Below are 20,694 nucleotides of genomic sequence, written 5' to 3' on the forward strand. Positions count from 1 at the left end.
TTGATGGTTGAATGTTTATTTACCGAATATATAGTTGTTTTTTAAATACAGTACTAATTTTAAGACAGTTGATAAAATCTCTAAAGAGATTGCCAACTATTTTGTTTATTTAAAGTGAAAATATGATTTTAATGTTAACTAACAAATCTTTATATTAACGTTTTGTCAGTGCAAAACTTATGAATAATACTTTGAAGTAGTAAGTTACACAATTACTAATTTCAAAACCAGAATCTACGGAGCAAATTCAGCTACGGATATCATCATAAGTAAATTATACATGGAGATGTTATGCCCAGCCTATCGCTTGAAGCTCATTGAAACCCCATCTTTACAATGGCGCATTATTCTTTGATGCCTTTATCTCTTTAGTTTTTGGAATCCATCAAGTTGAAGAAAGAATTAATTTCTTGGCTAACGCAGAAACCTGGGGGAAGTGACTGAGACAACTGAATGGACTCTGCTATCATGGGCTGGATCAAAAAATACAAAGATACGTTTAAAAACCTATACTTATTGATACCAAATTTCTGATGTCAGTTGTTAAATATATAATTCTTTTAGGAACTAATCATGGTCTTTAAACCCATCTTAAAATTACAATCCTTTTAAAATGCTATGTCGTAGAGTGGGAAATGTATATAATGTAGCTACAACCAGTTATCGTTACACACAATTCTCATAATTAGTCCTAGCGAGTCAGGCTCACCAATATTCGGTCACTAATTATTTCTGAAATAAATTAAATCTGCCGTATTAAAGCAGAGCTATCATCTAGTACCCATTCTACTTTTGAACACTTACAGAATAATTTCAAGATTAATTAAATATGTCATAACGATAATAATCCAATGTAGCTTAATATAATGAAAAAACTAATGTTTTTGTCCTTAGGATGGAAATAATGTGTGATAGCCATTGAACAAAATGTTCTGTCAACCGCTGGAGGACCAGCTGGAGTAAAATTTAATTGTTGTATATTTATCCATGGAAACTTGAAACACAAAACAATTATTTCATTCTACTTATTTTTTCCTTACACAAGTTGATTTATTCTGTTAGTATGATAAAATAAATTTACGTTTCATCTTGTTCTACAAATAGGTGCAGACCTGTACGAGATCTTTGTGAGAGTAATTAAGAATTCAACACACCAAAACTTCAGGAAAAGGCATCCACCGAACCAACTTATATCCCATGGCAATCAACAAAAACCCCAATTCAAGAGTTTTACATTTCATACGAGAGATACTTAAATCTCATAGTACTGCTATTAAAGACCAAGATGATCTTCACATGACTAACCTTTGTAAATCCTGCAAAGATGCGGTGTTAGGACATAGCGGCAGAGACTTCACTTACGACACATCACAAGAAGAACTGTTTGTACATACCGGTGAACACTCTTCATCTCTGCAGGAGGACATGAAATTCATTGTATGCGAATAGGTAAGGAAGATGAACATGTTATAATTCAAATACTAATTACTTGTTGTTGATAATTAAGGTAGGTTTTTTGTAAAGCTTACATAATTGATTAATACATTATTTTTTCACCCCACCTTTAACTACTTAAATCAGTTCGTATAAATTTGCTACGGGCCGTTAATTACAGTCTATAACAGAATCATAATTGGAACACTATTTTAATATAAAATAATTTGTGTATTAATACAGCAATTATTTTACTTACTTTCATATACTTAAAAATTTTGAAATTTTTTCCTGTGTAACATATATTTTTAATGGCCGATTAATTTTAGAAGACACTGTTTTACTCACATTATAACTCCTATGGCTAATGACCTGAACACACACACACACACACACACACACACACACACACACACACACACACACACACACACACACACACACACACACACACACACCACACACACTCACACACACACCACACACACACACACACACACACACACACAGTATGGACGTATCTAAAAATTAAATTAAGTAGGTGTTTGAAAGAAGGTTATAGTTTGTTACTCAGTTTAATGTGTTTAAAGTACAGTATGCTTTGTGTAATAAGTCATGGCCAATTTTCATCTAAATAAAAATAGCTTTTGTTATTACAGTTTACAATGTACTGGCACATTCTTTTACCAATAGCCCATTTGGACACTTATTGTAATTTTGTACTATTTCTCAAAACTTCTTATGTTGTATTATTAAAGAACCCTCATTGTTTATTTAGTCTCAAACCACAAAGTACGAAGTAAGTTATTTTACTAGGAACAAAGGTGTGTTTATCACATTTCGATGGTACAGTAAACAATAAAAGTAAACATTGCGGTCGTTGTAGGGCCTAAGCCGACTTCTCTCCGCTGCTGGAATAATACCGGATGGATGTCTCGCCACCTAAGCTTTTTACTCTGAGAATACAGCCTGTCTCGGTTACGTGTCAACTCTGCTACTCTTTCCCCTCAGTTCCTGGCTCTCTAACTGGCATCTGACAGCGGCATCCGATACGGTAAGTCAAAGGTTATTCACCTAATTTATCTTCATTATTATGGGCATACTGGGTATTTAGACAAATCTTGAAGTATATTGACTTACGAGTGCAAGGGGATCCTTCCCAGGAGATATTTAGATATTTGAGTTTGTACTTGACTCCTGGAAACTGGAGTTATGGGTCGTCTGAAACAGATCCAAAGAAAGTCGGAGATGAAGAAGCTCAAACAATTCTTTATATCGATTTGACATCAGAGACACCTATAAATAGATGAAATTGTAGACTCATCCGGTACAGAAGTTCAGGCAATGCGATGTTTCTGACATGATCTCTAAGATTCGAACAGTCAATTCTGAGAGAGCATCAGATACCAGAAGCTGCAATGAAAGGAAGGTAAACTAGAGCTAAACTTAACATTCAAAATGACCGTTTGTTTTATGTTTGTACAATTTCCCGTCATGACCTAAAATATCCAAGGAGCAGTAATTCAAGATAGGTTGACTGCTACACCGTGCCGCGATGGTCGGAGCGGCACAGGCATCTCTCCTGGATCCCATAATGAATCTTGGAGAGATGTGGAATTTACATGATGATGACACTAATATTGTGATTAGTGCTTATTTTCCTCTACTGGTTTATTGTCCCAACTTAAGTTATTTAATGGAGCAGCATTCTTATTAATATGTTGCAATTTAGAAGGATTGTAGGATATCATCATGACGTGAAATAACCTGGGAGCAGTAATTCAAGATAGGTTGACTGCTACACCGTGCCGCGATGGTCGGAGCGGCACAGGCATCTCTCCTGGATCCTTTAATGAATCTTAGGGAGATGTGGAATTTACATCATGATGACACTAATATTGTGATTAGTGCTTATTTTCCAACTGGTTTATTGTCCCAACTTAAGATATTTAATGGAGCAGCATTCTTATTAATATGTTGCTATTTAGAAAGAATTGTAGGATATCATCATGACGTGAAATATCCTGGGAGCAGTAATTTAAGATAGGTTGACTGCTACACCGTGCCGCGATGGTCGGAGCGGCACAGGCATCTCTCCTGGATCGTATAATGAATCTTAGGGAGATGTGGAATTTACATGATGATGACACTAATATTGTGATTAGTGCTTATTTTCCTCTACTGGTTTATTTTCCCAACTTAAGTTATGTAATGGAGCAGCATTCTTTTTGAAAAGTTGCTATTTAGAAGGATTGTAGGATATCATCATGACGTTTAATAACCTGGGAGCAGTAATTAAAGATAGGTTGACTGCTACACCGTGCCGCGATGGTCGGAGCGGCACAGGCATCTCTCCTGGATCCCATAATGAATCTTGGAGAGATGTGGAATTTACATCATGATGACACTAATATTGTGATTAGTGCTTATTTTCCTACACTGGTTTATTGTCCCAACTTAAGTTATTTAATGGAGCAGCATTCTTATTGTTATGTTGCTATTTAGAAGGATTGTAAGATATCATCATGACATAAAATAACCTGGGAGCAGTAATTAAAGATAGGTTGACTGCTACACCGTGCCGCGATGGTCGGAGCGGCACAGGCATCTCTCCTGGATCCCATAATGAATCTTAGGGAGATGTGGAATTTACATCATGATGACACTAATATTGTGATTAGTGCTTATTTTCCTACACTGGTTTATTGTCCCAACTTAAGTTATTTAATGGAGCAGCATTCTTTTTATGTTGCTATTTAGATAAAGGATTGTAAGATATCATCATGACGTTTAATAACCTGGGAGCAGTAATTAAAGATAGGTTGACTGCTACACCGTGCCGCGATGGTCGGAGCGGCACAGGCATCTCTCCTGGATCCCATAATGAATCTTGGAGAGATGTGGAATTTACATGATGATGACACTAATATTGTGATTAGTGCTTATTTTCCTCTACTGGTTTATTTTCCAAACTTAAGTTATGTAATGGAGCAGCATTCTTTTTGAAAAGTTGCTATTTAGAAGGATTGTAGGATATCATCATGACGTTTAATAACCTGGGAGCAGTAATTAAAGATAGGTTGACTGCTACACCGTGCCGCGATGGTCGGAGCGGCACAGGCATCTCTCCTGGATCCCATAATGAATCTTAGGGAGATGTGGAATTTACATGATGATGACACTAATATTGTGATTAGTGCTTATTTTCCTCTACTGGTTTATTTTCCCAACTTAAGTTATTTAATGGAGCAGCATTCTTATTGATATGTTGCTATTTAGAAGGATTGTAGGATATCATCATGACGTTTAATAACCTGGGAGTAAAATCCAAGATAGGTTGACAGCTACACCGTGCCGTGATGGTCAGAGCGGTACAGGCATCTCTCCTGGATCCTATAATGAATCTTAGGGAGATTAGGAATTTACATCATGATGACACTAATACAGTGATTAGTGCTTAATTTCCCACACTGGTTTTTTGTCCGAAATTAAGATATTTAATGGAGCAGCATTCTAATTAATATGTTGCATATTATAAAGAATTTAAGATATCATCATGATGTGAAATACCCTGGGAGCAGTAATTAAAGATAGGTTGACTGCTACACCGTGCCGCGATGGTCGGAGCGGCACAGGCATCTCTCCTGGATCCCATAATGAATCTTGGAGAGATGTGGAATTTACATGATGATGACACTAATATTGTGATTAGTGCTTATTTTCCTCTACTGGTTTATTTTCCAAACTTAAGTTATGTAATGGAGCAGCATTCTTTTTGAAAAGTTGCTATTTAGAAGGATTGTAGGATATCATCATGACGTTTAATAACCTGGGAGCAGTAATTAAAGATAGGTTGACTGCTACACCGTGCCGCGATGGTCGGAGCGGCACAGGCATCTCTCCTGGATCCCATAATGAATCTTGGAGAGATGTGGAATTTACATGATGATGACACTAATATTGTGATTAGTGCTTATTTTCCTCTACTGGTTTATTTTCCCAACTTAAGTTATGTAATGGAGCAGCATTCTTTTTGAAAAGTTGCTATTTAGAAGGATTGTAGGATATCATCATGACGTTTAATAACCTGGGAGCAGTAATTAAAGATAGGTTGACTGCTACACCGTGCCGCGATGGTCGGAGCGGCACAGGCATCTCTCCTGGATCCCATAATGAATCTTGGAGAGATGTGGAATTTACATGATGATGACACTAATATTGTGATTAGTGCTTATTTTCCTCTACTGGTTTATTTTCCCAAACTTAAGTTATGTAATGGAGCAGCATTCTTTTTGAAAAGTTGCTATTTAGAAGGATTGTAGGATATCATCATGACGTTTAATAACCTGGGAGCAGTAATTAAAGATAGGTTGACTGCTACACCGTGCCGCGATGGTCGGAGCGGTACAGGCATCTCTCCTGGATCCTATAATGAATCTTAGGGAGATGTGGAATTCACATTATGATGACACTAATATAGTGATTTAGTGCTCTTTTCCTACACTGGTTTATTGTCCCAACTTAAGTTATTTAATAAAGCAGCATTCATATTGTTATGTTGCTAAATAAAGGGATTGTAAGATATCATCATGACATAAAATACCCTGGGAGCAGTAATTCAAGATAGGTTGACTGCTACACCGTGCCGCGATGGTCGGAGCGGCACAGGCATCTCTCCTGGATCCCATAATGAATCTTGGAGAGATGTGGAATTTACATGATGATGACACTAATATTGTGATTAGTGCTTATTTTCCTCTACTGGTTTATTTTCCCAAACTTAAGTTATGTAATGGAGCAGCATTCTTTTTGAAAAGTTGCTATTTAGAAGGATTGTAGGATATCATCATGACGTTTAATAACCTGGGAGTAAAATCCAAGATAGGTTGACAGCTACACCGTGCCGTGATGGTCAGAGCGGTACAGGCATCTCTCCTGGATCCTATAATGAATCTTAGGGAGATTAGGAATTTACATCATGATGACACTAATACAGTGATTAGTGCTTAATTTCCCACACTGGTTTTTTGTCCGAAATTAAGATATTTAATGGAGCAGCATTGTAATTAATATGTTGCATATTATAAAGAATTTAAGATATCATCATGATGTGAAATACCCTGGGAGCAGTAATTAAAGATAGGTTGACTGCTACACCGTGCCGCGATGGTCGGAGCGGCACAGGCATCTCTCCTGGATCCCATAATGAATCTTGGAGAGATGTGGAATTTACATGATGATGACACTAATATTGTGATTAGTGCTTATTTTCCTCTACTGGTTTATTTTCCAAACTTAAGTTATGTAATGGAGCAGCATTCTTTTTGAAAAGTTGCTATTTAGAAGGATTGTAGGATATCATCATGACGTTTAATAACCTGGGAGCAGTAATTAAAGATAGGTTGACTGCTACACCGTGCCGCGATGGTCGGAGCGGTACAGGCATCTCTCCTGGATCCTATAATGAATCTTAGGGAGATGTGGAATTCACATTATGATGACACTAATATAGTGATTAATGCTCTTTTCCTACACTGGTTTATTGTACCAACTTAAGTTATTTAATAGAGCAGCATTCATATTGTTATGTTGCTAAATAAAGGGATTATAAGATATCATCATGACATAAAATATCCTGGGAGCAGTAATTCAAGATAGGTTGACTGCTACACCGTGCCGCGATGGTCGGAGCGGCACAGGCATCTCTCCTGGATCCCATAATGAATCTTGGAGAGATGTGGAATTTACATGATGATGACACTAATATTGTGATTAGTGCTTATTTTCCTCTACTGGTTTATTTTCCCAACTTAAGTTATGTAATGGAGCAGCATTCTTTTTGAAAAGTTGCTATTTAGAAGGATTGTAAGATATCATCATGACATAAAATATCCTGGGAGCAGTAATTCAAGATAGGTTGACTGCTACACCGTGCCGCGATGGTCGGAGCGGCACAGGCATCTCTCCTGGATCCCATAATGAATCTTGGAGAGATGTGGAATTTACATGATGATGACACTAATATTGTGATTAGTGCTTATTTTCCTCTACTGGTTTATTTTCCCAACTTAAGTTATGTAATGGAGCAGCATTCTTTTTGAAAAGTTGCTATTTAGAAGGATTGTAGGATATCATCATGACGTTTAATAACCTGGGAGTAAAATCCAAGATAGGTTGACAGCTACACCGTGCCGTGATGGTCAGAGCGGTACAGGCATCTCTCCTGGATCCTATAATGAATCTTAGGGAGATTAGGAATTTACATCATGATGACACTAATACAGTGATTAGTGCTTAATTTCCCACACTGGTTTTTTGTCCGAAATTAAGATATTTAATGGAGCAGCATTCTAATTAATATGTTGCATATTATAAAGAATTTAAGATATCATCATGATGTGAAATACCCTGGGAGCAGTAATTAAAGATAGGTTGACTGCTACACCGTGCCGCGATGGTCGGAGCGGCACAGGCATCTCTCCTGGATCCCATAATGAATCTTGGAGAGATGTGGAATTTACATGATGATGACACTAATATTGTGATTAGTGCTTATTTTCCTCTACTGGTTTATTTTCCCAACTTAAGTTATGTAATGGAGCAGCATTCTTTTTGAAAAGTTGCTATTTAGAAGGATTGTAGGATATCATCATGACGTTTAATAACCTGGGAGCAGTAATTAAAGATAGGTTGACTGCTACACCGTGCCGCGATGGTCGGAGCGGCACAGGCATCTCTCCTGGATCGTATAACGAATCTTAGGGAGATGTGGAATTCACATTATGATGACACTAATATAGTGATTAATGCTCTTTTCCTACACTGGTTTATTGTCCCAACTTAAGTTATTTAATGGAGCAGCATTCATATTGTTATGTTGCTAAATAAAGGGATTGTAAGATATCATCATGACATAAAATATCCTGGGAGCAGTAATTCAAGATAGGTTGACTGCTACACCGTGCCGCGATGGTCGGAGCGGCACAGGCATCTCTCCTGGATCCCATAATGAATCTTGGAGAGATGTGGAATTTACATGATGATGACACTAATATTGTGATTAGTGCTTATTTTCCTCTACTGGTTTATTTTCCCAACTTAAGTTATGTAATGGAGCAGCATTCTTTTTGAAAAGTTGCTATTTAGAAGGATTGTAGGATATCATCATGACATAAAATATCCTGGGAGCAGTAATTCAAGATAGGTTGACTGCTACACCGTGCCGCGATGGTCGGAGCGGTACAGGCATCTCTCCTGGATCCTATAATGAATCTTGGAGAGATGTGGAATTTACATGATGATGACACTAATATTGTGATTAGTGCTTATTTTCCTGTACTGCTTTATTGTCCCAACTTAAGTTATTTAATGGAGCAGCATTTTTATTAATATGTTGCAATTCAGAACGATTGTAGGATATCATCATGACGTGAAATATTCTGGGAGCAGTAATTCAAGATAGGTTGACTGCTACACCGTGCCGCGATGGTCGGAGCGGCACAGGCATCTCTCCTGGATCCTACATCGAATCTTAGGAGAGATGTGGAATTTACATCATGATGACACTTATAATGTGATTAGTGCTTATTTTCCCACACTGGTTTATTGTCCCAACTTAAGATTTTTAATGGAGCTGCATTCTTATTTATATGTTGCAATTTAGAAACAATTTAGGATATCATCATGACGTGAAATATCCTGGAAGCAGTAATTCAAGATAGGTTGACTGCTACAACGTGTCGCGATGGTCGGAGCGGCACAGGCACATCTCCTGGATCCCAATATAAGTATTGCAGAGATGAAGAATTTACATCATGATGACACTAATATTGTGATTAGTGCTTATTTTGGCTACTTTGGTTTATTGTCCCAACTTAAATTATGTAATGGAGCACCATTCTTATTGAAATGTTGCTATTTAGAAGGATTGTAGGATATCATCATGACATTTAATAACCTGGGAGTACTAATCCGAAATAGGTTGACTGCTACACAGTGCCGCGATGGCCAGAGACGCACAGGCATCTCTCCTGGATCCTATAATGAATCTTAGGGAGATGTGGAATTTAAATCATAATGACGCTAATATTGTGATTAGTGCTTATTTTCCTGTACTGCTTTATTGTCCCAACTTAAGTTATTTAATAGAGCAGCATTCATATTGTTATGTTGCTAAATTAAAGGATTGCAAGATATCATCATGACATAAAATATCCTGGGAGCAGTATTTCAAGATAGGTTGACTGCTACACCGTGCCGCGATGGTCGGAGCGGCACAGGCATCTCTCCTGGATCGTATAACGAATCTTAGGGAGATGTGGAATTTACATAATGATGACACTAATATTGTGATTAGTGCTTATTTTCCTGTACTGCTTTATTGTCCCCACTTAAGTTATTTAATGGAGCAGCATTCTTATTGATATGTTGCTATTTAGAAGGATTGTAGGATATCATCATGACGTAAAATATCCTGGGAGAAGTAATTCAAGATAGGTTGACTGCTACACCGTGCCGCGGTTTTCGGAGCGGCACAGGCATCTCTCCTGGATTATATAATGAATCTTAGGGAGATGAGGAATTTACATCATGATGACACTAACATTGTGATTACTGCTTATTTTCCAATACAGGTTCATTGGTCCAACTTTTGTTATGTAATGGAGCAGCATTCTTATTGAAATGTTGTTATTTAGAATGATTGTAAGATATCATTATGACATAAAATATCCAGGGAGCAGTAGTTCAAGATAGGTTGACTGCTACACCGTGCCGCGATGGTCGGAGCGGCTTGTGCATCTCTCCTGGAGCCCATAAATAAATCTTAGGGAGATGTGGAATTTACATCATGATGACACTAATATTGTGATTAGTGCTTATTTTCCCACACTGGTTTATTGTCCCACCTTAAGATATTTAATGAAGCAGCATTCTTATTATTATGTAACAATTTAGAAACAATTTACTATATTATCATGACGTGAAATATCCTGGAAGCATAATTCAAGATAGGTTGACGTAGCAGTTATTGAAATGTTGCTATTTAGAAGGATTGTAGGATAGCATAATTACATTTAATAACCTGGGAGTAGTAATCCAAAAAAGGTTGACTGCTACACCGTGCCGCGATGGTCGGAGAGGCACAGGCACCTCTCCTGGATCCTATAATGAATCTTAGGGAGATGTGGAATTTAAATCATAATGACGCTAATATTGTGATTAGTGCTTATTTTCCTATACAGGTTCATTGGTCCAACTTGCGTTATGTAATGGAGCACCTTTCATATTAATATATTGCTATTTAGAAGGAATGTAGGATATCATCATGACGTAAAATATCCTGGGAAGAATAATTCAAGATATTATGTTGACTGCTTCACCGAGCCGCGATATTCGGAGCGGCACACACAACTCTCCTGGATCACATAATGAATCTTGGAGAGATGTGGAATTTACATCATGATGACACTAATATGTTCATTAGTGCTTATTATCCTATCTATGTCACCCTCGATCAAGGTGTATTCCAAGTAATTTCGAGCTGTAGACTTCTAGTATGGAATCTGCTATCACGACGACAGGGCCAAACTCCCTAGAGAGAGAGTCTACAGGCCGCAGAGCAAAGTTGATGACTGGTTTTGGGTGTGTTTGTTTTGAGATTGAGGTTGTTGATGTGTTGTACACAATTGTTGATTTAAACAAATGTGTGTTCTTCCACAAGATATTTTGATTTCCCACTGATACAGAGATTGCGCCATCAACATACTGCACGACTTTTCCTTGCATTAATGAAAACCGAATGTCGTTGACAAACATCAGAAACAAAATCGGACTGAGAATTGATTCTTGGGGGACCCCATAGCTCAATTGAATTGGTTTTGAAAGATTATCTGAAATTTGGACAACTTGAGGTCTGTCGCTTAGAAATGATCTAAGCCACAGGAGTGGCACGCCTCGGATGCCGTGAGATTCCAGTTTTTCAAGCAGAGTTTTGTTGTCAACATAGTCGAATGCTTTAGATAAGTCTAGAAACGCACCTAGGGTGGTGTTTTGATTTTCAAACCCCTCTACAACAAAGTCGACTAGATTCACTACAGCGTCAACAGTCGATTTGCCTTTCCTGAATCCAAACTGTTCTGAAAGTTGGTTGTGTTTGTTCAAAAACTGTTGCATTCTTGTCAAAAATACTTTTTCAAGTATTTTGCTTAAAACTGGCAAAATTGAGGCCGGTAGTTATTTGTGGAATTGGGATTGCCCTTTTTTAAAAAATTTGCCTTACTTTCGCGGTTTTAAGGAGTGAGGGAAATACTCCTTGCTGAAAAGATAAGTTAATCAGATGTGTTAATGGTCTCAAAATATGCTTGGAGCATTTTATTTAATAGATACATTGACATACAATTTAGGTCATTTGACTTTTTTGCTGGGAGCTGCTGAGTAATTCGATTGAGCTCTTTTTCAACGACAGGCGCCAATGCCATTGATGAAACTGGACTCATCATATTCAAATAAATAAACTAACACATGGTCGAATGACCAAATACCTGCCAAACGACTTTTATTTACATTCATTAAATTTGTACAAATGGCAATAGCATTATTTAATTTCAATAAACATTGAATCACAAAAAGTACTTGCTCCGCCAATTAAATAAGGCTATCATTACATAACATTAGTTATGTTATATAATAAATGTATAATGTAATATATATATATATATATATATATATATTATTATTATTATTATTATACTTGCGGGTATTGAATCGTGTCCAGTAGCGGAGTTTCGTATCAAACCGGACAGATCAGATAGCAATGATTCTATGGCAGGTGCTATCGACTTAACCTCTCAAACTACTGGGTCAGTTATTGCATTTTTGCTATCGTCATCAATAGTGATAAGAAGTTCTTAATTTATGACCACATCCACTTCGTAGAAATTTAATGTTAACCTCGTACCCCGGTTGGGATTGTACACCCACCTCGTGGAATTAGTGACCTATACTTTACTTCAATAATAAATAAATAACAGTAAATTTGATTTTACTCACTCTCTTATTGATGTAGTAGGTGAAGACACTTTTAGTTTTTATGTATTTTCGTTCTTTGTATGAACTAAATGTAGGTCATGTGAGCTAAGAAAAAGCTGCGGTAACTCGGAGGTTTTTTCTACAACATATCACAAAAACTTATCTCGTGACACGATGTAGTAGAATAATCCAAGGCTGGATGTAGTGGTCAAGCCGCGTCGTGTGGTTTTTCTTATTGCGCTCTCCCTTCCTGCAAGGTTACGTCACTGCCAAGATAATAATCCTCTTGCAGGTTGTACTCTACAATAATGACAGATTCTGCTGATTCATAAAACCACGATTTCAATTTGTAGTAGATGTCACATTGTACAGCGCATATGGATACAGATAAATGTATATGTACAGATAAATGGATAATATTGTTTTTAATGCTAAGGAAGAATTAATAGAAAGAGCACTAGTATCGAATTATTATAGGTCTTGTAAGAGAGTGAGAGTGAGAGTGTGAGTGAGAGAGAGGGAGAGGGAGAGAGAGAGAAAGAGAGAGAGAGAGAGAGAGAGAGAGAGAGAGAGAGAGAGAGAGAGAGAGAGAGAGAGAGAGAGAGAGAGAGAGAGAGAGAGAGAGAGAGAGAGAGAGAGAGAGAGAGAGAGATTTAAAGACGAGGGGTTCGTGCTAAGGTTGTTCAAAGTTAAAGTAAGTGTAACTCAATAGCCCAAACTTTCTCCAATTCTGCATACCGGACGTACTGACTCAGTTTCTACACTAACAGATAAATTCTACGTTCAAACCTCGGGATAATTTTGTATCCTCAGTTCTAAGTAAGGATGTTTGATTACTAAGTACATTTTTTATATATATTATTAACATTTCTTTATTTGCTATCCTAACAGTAAATATTAACTTTTAATTTTAAAAAAGATTACGGCATATAGACTACTTTTAGTGTTGGCTTTGACACCCTTTTAAGACTAACTCAAAGGCGGTTGTAAATATGTAAGACAACTATTCACTAATCTAATGTGCGTACAGTGGATCCGTGCAATGCAACTTTTTGACATATTAATAACAAGTTTCATTACTCATTAAAAGATTTTACTGGCAAACTTAAAAACGAGTGGTGCTCATTTACGCGAGCGAGCGGTTCCTACATGCATTCGCATCTCTGGAATAGATTTATCACTGTCCGAAATTCACATCGCAAATTTTTAAGGGCATTTTTAACTGTTCAATTTTTTTTTCTTTTGGATATTTAAAAAACGAATGAAGTGCTTAGTTTCTCAATTATATGCTTAGTTTTAAAGTAAAAAGTGGTTTATTACGACATGGAATTCTTTATAGTTTGATTTTAAAATAAAATGTATTAAATAAATATATAATCTCTCAAGGAGATTTTATTGTTTTATCATTCAGTGGAAGAGTGCCTGCGAAAATACCCTTTATAATCCGTTTAATAACAGGGCAAAGTGGTAATGGAGATTCATAATAAGAAGTGGTGTTAAACAGAAGATAAGGGAAATTTTAAATGATAGTAATATTTGTAGTCAATTGTTACCGGTTTCCACTATAACAGAATTCAAAATTCGTGTTTATTGATAATTCACAACATATTTCCGTTTTCATAACAAATACAACATTTTTAAAGTGTTTTTTATGTTTAGTTTAGACATAATAAATATAAACATTTTGTAAAATTAACTAGCTTAAATATAGTACGAGTTAAAATAGTCTTTTTATCAAAAAATATGAGCTTTTAAAACTAATTGTTAAACATTATAAATGTAAATCACAGCTACATGCAGGATGTTATATAAATCATAAAACCCATGTTGTGTTTGTTAACACCAGCATGTTATGTTTCAATAGCTGGTTATAAAATATTGAATTGATGCTGCAGATGTTTGGTTTTTGTTTATAGTCCAGTCGTATTACCTGATTGAAAAAATAAATGTTTTCTTACAGCAAACTAATGGCACAATTTAGTCAAATACATCATAAATAAATAAAAAAACCATTCCGAACCAAAATCGTCTATTAGGGGGTATAGGAGAAGTGGTTTTTAGGGGTGAAAATGGTTTTTTTTTGCAATTTGTGAGTAAACAATGCATCCTATTGAAAAAAGTCAAATGTAAAAGTTGTTGGAAATAAAACAATCTACAACTTATGTAGTAATCATTTTTGCCCTAACCTCAAAAATTTCCCCAAAAAATTCAAAAAACAGTTTTTTTTGTTTTTAATTTTTTTCTTTTACAAAAATGGTTCGATTGAGCTGAAAGTTTGATCAAATATACTTTGTGCTATTCTAAAAATACTGTATTTTTTCATTAAGAAATATTCAGCCGTTATAATAAAATTTCACTTTAAAAAAATATTTTGATAATTTTCAATCACCATTTTGAAACATTTTTTTTAATCAAAAAAGGTTCTATGACGGCTCATTATTTTCGTTTTTTAGTCTATTTTGAAGAAATGAAATAAAAAATATGTAGTTTAATTGAAAAAATTGCAGAAAAATGGAAAATAAACAAAATATTGACATTTTTCATTATACATTATACATTGAAAAGACATATTTTTCTAGACAATATTTAATATTATTAATTTTCTAGACATTTCACAAAAATAGTTTAGTGTAGAAATTAAAAATATTAAAAGATTTATCCTGATATTCGTTATTCGTCGACTACACCCACATATATAAAGTTAAAATCGTAGGATTATACTGATTACGACCAGTGACTTGAGCGTACACATGGTCGAATATTCAAAAGTGACTTTGAAGGGTGCTAATTTTAAAACAGATATGGTTACCGAATATTAAATTATATTTTCGACATCACATTAAGTACGTCTCCAGCAGAGTTTGTGCTATCGCAGCTCCGCAGAAAAGAGGAAACGATCATGCTACTGCGACCTAGCGGTCAGAGTGTGCATAACTGGCACAAGGACAGACATAATTACAAGTAAAGACAATTATTGGCTAGCCGTTTAGCGAGCCAATAATTCGTCTTGCCAGTTGCTGATGACGACATCCAACTTCTGTTTGAAGGCCTAAGCACAATAACGGTCGAAAGATTTGACCCAGAGGGTTTAAATTTGCGGTGAAATTCGATACCGTACCTATCTACTACTTCTACATCGGTATTGGAAGTAGTACACATCGCAGTCCATTGAGAGTACTGTACAATATAAATTTTAGTATGTCAAAAAGTGACTCGTAAAATTGATTTTATAAGTAACCATGTTGGCAACGCGAAAACGCCTAATAAACAAATTAGTAAACGAAGTACAATCTCTGATTGTATTAATCATACAGGACATCATTCATACGGATAATGCATTCTCAAGTCCGGATGATTACGGATAATGCATTCTAAAGTCCGGATGATTATTTCAGTTGGTTCTGAGGTTCAACACGGGCTACACTACACAACTACACGTACCTGATTATTACTATTGAGGAATATTTACCACCAGAGCCTCTCACTCTAAAGAGGTGAGTCCGAGCGCTTGCCTTTTCTCCGTGCTTCAATTTATAACATTGGATGAGTCATCTCCTGAGTAACTGATCAGAGGTATAATGTAATTAACCATATGATATTTTCAGTATGTGATGAAGTTATATTATATTTGATCGGCTGAATTTTAGCTTAACGTGCAATGTCATTTCATGACAACCTAAATAGTAAACGTATGAGGCCAAAATAATTTAATAATCATCAATATAAAAGACTAAATTTGAGTTAACTATTCCTGTATAAAACCTCTAAACCCTTATTACTAGATGTACAAAACAATAGCCTGCACCTTTTTTTATTTCTATGGGAATTTAGTTGAGTATATGATAATGACTGAAATTTTATTTCCAGTATTTGTTGAAATTGAATTCTTTCGTTGACATTGGTATTTTTCAGGCCGAATTATACGGACGCAGACTGCTGAGAGTTCAGAGGTCACTGATTAAATTAATCTCTATTCTCCGTCTCTTACTAGTGTTTCTCCTCGCCACAGCAATCAAGCGCCAAGGAACGAACGGTCAAGGACGCCAAACCTCCTATGCCGACATATTCTTATCAAACTTCATTTTACTTTATGTGTCGTTTTAGAGCTTCCTTGTCTTAAGACTACTTGTTACGAGACGCATCAAATGTAATGTGGTACAAAAACCCCTTTGAAGAATTAATTTTATATAATTAATATAATATAAATAGATTTTGGTCACTGTAAACCTATCTATATTATTAAAGTCAGTACACTATTTTTGTGTAAAATATTGTTACGTAAAAGATATATAAGCAAACATAGTTTAAGTAGATTTCATAGAAATAAGCCTGTTTCAACCACACTCATTACGAAATTTCTAGGAGATGTTTTTTCATGTTAATTTTCTCTAATCATGCAATACAATGATAATTGCCATAATTTGTAATAGCTTCAGACTAAATTTTTTAATAGGTACTGAGAGAATATTTGAAAATAGCTAGGATGAGTTCGTTAGCTCTTCTCAACTAATAAAAACAGTTTCAAGATACGGATGGATTAGTATTTTTGTAAAATTTTATCTTGGGCATTTTACATGTTACATGCTAACATACAAAAATAACACATATTTTAGAAATGTCAGATAATTTTTATATTTACTCATTTCTTGATATCTTGTAGGATTTAAAGATGACGGACATTCGAAGTTAAAACATGTTACATAACAGTTACGTATGTATTGCTGTGCAAAAAGTGTCTTAGATTTTTCAAGTTATTTATAATTATTTTTATTCTTGTGTGTGTTTCTTATATTCTAAGGATTTTTAGATTGCGGCCATATAGTTTTGAGTAATATGTAATAAAACGGGGGAAACAATATAGTTAACACAATAATATCTGTAATTTCTATTTCTAGCAAACTATACTAAACTTGTACAGATATACTACGCGTACTTACAAATGGCTTAAACTAGTTTGTTAACCAGCTTAAAAAAATAAACAGTTTTAATATGGCTACTCATATTTGTGCAAATTTGGTATATGATATTTTACAAAATACACAAAAATGGCACATTTTTAGAAAAGGTACTTGACTTTTAAACTTGGTAATTTCTTAACGTATCTGTAGGTTCTAAAATGGCTGCTGTTAAAAGTTTGAAAAAAGGAACGTTACATCTAAGTTATTATGCATCGTAGAGCAACACGGAAAGGGGGTTTATAATGCTCAAGCCATTTAGATATTACGGTTTTGTATTTGTATGATTTGTTACATTTCGTAAGGCTTCGAGAAAACTGACGTACAACGTTTTAAAAAATGTATAAGATAACATCTAATGTATGTGTTTATCGCCTACCTAAATAATTCGTAATTGAATAAACCAGAACTTTGAGTCTATTTTATAAACCGAGCCAACGATAAAAATCTTGATATGCTTATAACGACGTTTTTCTTATTTTCTTTAAAATACAAAGGTTTCTAAAGTTTTTAGGGTTACGAGTATATATTAAACATACCAATCTGCATTAGAGTCGCTATGACATCGATGTTGTACAAATTAATCTCCTGAACTAAAAATGCATCTCCAGTTTGAAATTTCGAGATCACTGCCAGAATTAAAATCTAATTCCAATTAAGTCGAACGGGATATTTTCTCTTAATGTTCATTGCAGGATACATCAGCAATTGTACTTATGTTGTGTTCAACCAAAATGGTAACATCGTTTTATTATTTCATTATAATATAGTTGAATTTTATTATTTATGCTCTGTATTACTGATACCCAATATACTAATTGTTTCTTCTTTTAATTCAACTATATCAGTTTTCTACTGTGAATGATGAATATTTTGAAATCAAATGTAAAATTAACAATATTAACATGTCATGTTCTAAAAATTATTGTTTTAGTATAGTGCCTATGCCACATCAATACTTTTTATTTTATCATTGAAAATTGGCACTTAAAGATAATATAATTAGGTTATCCGATAACCTTGTACGCTTCTGTAAATACCTTTTCGATAGGTTCATCAAGATTAATACCCATAGAGCAATTCTGATAACGATGTTAAAATTAAAATAAAAGCTAATACAAGGCTCTCAGTTCACTCAATCACACAATCAATTAAATATTTTGTTACGGTTCACTTTCATTGAGCTTTAGAGTAGATAACCGGCTGGTGTGGTATTTGTTATTGGGAGAGTGTATTTTGATCTCGTGCTAGTCAGCTGGCCGGCAGGCAGAGCTGCTGTTAGTGACGTCAGTGCGTAGCCGTGTGAGCCAGTCAGCCAGTGTTGTATCAGTCCTTGTCTTGCTCTCGGAGTCTCGGTCAGCCACAGCGAGGACGCGGGCAATGTCGTCACGATTACGTGATCTCACGGACAGAACGCTGCCTTGGATAGCAGCGAGTGGCCGGCTAGGAAAAAGTGAAGTGAAGTTTGTCAAATGTGTCTTCGACGACGGTTCTTCGGGCGAGGCCCAGTTCGCGTCTTCGGTGTGTTTCTTAGTGGCAGAGTTTGAGAATAATCGGGGGCTTGTGAAACAGCCGATGCTGGTAAAGTACAATATGGACGATGAGTTGACCCGAAATTGGCTATGCTTAAACGAACAGTTCCGGAATGAAGTACTTGTGTACGAAAATGTCATTCCATTCTTGGATAGAGACAACACAATGATAAGTATATTCCCTCGGTACTTCTACGGCTCGGCAGGTGAAAGTGACGATCCATCTCAATACACAATAATTCTTGAAGATTTAAGAAGTTCTGGGTTCAAGTTGAGCCCTGAGATCCTTGATTTAGACTACGCTCACTGTGCACTCGCTTTTAGAAAACTGGGTGTTTTCCATGCTTTATCTTTTGCAGCCAAACAGTCAAATCCGAAGGAGTTTACAAACATTGTAGATAGCCTTATAGAATCAAGATTGTTGGAACGCAACAGTGAGAGCTATGACTATCTCTATTTAAGATCTTTAGACAGAGCTGCAGAACCTCTTTTAAAAAATGGTGAGAAGGTTGATGAAATAAACAATTTAAAAAATAGAGTAAAGAATATTTATGTTTATTTTAAAAATATATTAACAGTTCAAGAACCTATGGGTGTAATTTGTCATGGTGACTTCTGCAGGAATAATGTTCTTTACAAATATGAAAATGGTAGTCCAGTAGATATTAGGTTCTTTGACTTGGCTACTGCAAGATATGGCTCTCCCATGCTAGACTTTACTTTCTTCTTTTTTCTAAATTGTTCTGAGAAATCACGGAAACTTTACAAAGATGAGTACCTGAAAATCTATCACGAGTCTCTGTCAACAGCCATACCTGGTGTGGAGGTTCCTTCCTTGGAGGATTTCAAAGAGGAATTTCGTTGTAAAGCCGTCTATGGTTTCATGATTTGTTTGTTCTTTAAGCCTGCCTTAATGTCTTCTAAACCTTTCAATCCAGTGAAGGAGTCACGTGAGTCTGTGGAAGTTCGAGCAAGGAGGATTGTCACTAATGGAGGAGAAAAGGGAACTGAAGTTATTGCCAACATGTTGCAAGAGATGATTGAACTGAAATATGAACTATAAGCTTTCTTCTCTATTGCAAGTTTTAAAAAGAATAATATGGCAAGTATTTACTAGGTATGTATCTTTAAATGTATAAATGACAAGAAGAACAAATGTACACTTTTATATTTAAATATATACTATATTGAGTTTTGTTACTGTTAATAATTAAATATATACAAATTTACTAAATGTATCTTTATTCAGTTTATTTTATTCTATTCTTGAAAATGTAGATTTGAACAATTACAATAGGAAATTAACGATTGATTTTATAGTATAAAAAGTAATATTTATGGAAAAAGAAATGTTTCATAAATAACTTGTTCAGTAAGCTTCAACAAGAATACAGTAAAGATCAAAGCTATTAAAGGAATCCTGTATTTAAAAAATACAGTAAATCAACACTTATTAATTATTTGTCTGCACTGATTTATAAGTGGCTCTGCAGATGGGAAAATCTTATCTCAGAAATAATTAGCAAGAAATCTCCATTATACAGCAAGGAAATGTACAGAGTATTGCACAAAGCTCTAACCATAGCTAGTTGTATTATAACCTATTATCAATTATTATAAGTAAGATATTAAAATCTGTTCTGCCAATTATTTGTTAATAGGAAATACCTCTGCCCTTTTCAGTAGGTGACCGAAGTCACAAGCAGAAATCACTCTTGCTGTGTGTGCATATATGTTCTTCCACC

General features: G+C 35.4%; 1 protein-coding gene and 1 long non-coding RNA gene across 2 annotated transcripts; both read left to right on the forward strand.

The window, feature by feature from the left end:
- The first annotated feature begins 963 nt into the window (after nt 1-963).
- Nucleotides 964-16,896, forward strand: LOC124375232. The gene is made up of 3 exons (XR_006923667.1): nt 964-1,449; nt 2,321-2,488; nt 16,375-16,896. It is a non-coding gene; the product is annotated as an uncharacterized LOC124375232 (long non-coding RNA).
- A 1,777-nt stretch (nt 16,897-18,673) lies between these two features.
- On the forward strand, nt 18,674-20,178 carry LOC124375231. The gene has a single exon (XM_046833370.1). The coding sequence runs from the start codon at nt 18,798-18,800 to the stop codon at nt 20,010-20,012; it is 1,215 nt and encodes a 404-aa protein (XP_046689326.1). The 5' UTR covers nt 18,674-18,797; the 3' UTR covers nt 20,013-20,178.
- Nucleotides 20,179-20,694: the final 516 nt, after the last annotated feature.

This window comes from Homalodisca vitripennis, chromosome 1, assembly GCF_021130785.1.
Source record: "Homalodisca vitripennis isolate AUS2020 chromosome 1, UT_GWSS_2.1, whole genome shotgun sequence".
In the NCBI taxonomy this organism is placed as follows: Eukaryota; Metazoa; Arthropoda; class Insecta; order Hemiptera; family Cicadellidae; genus Homalodisca; species Homalodisca vitripennis.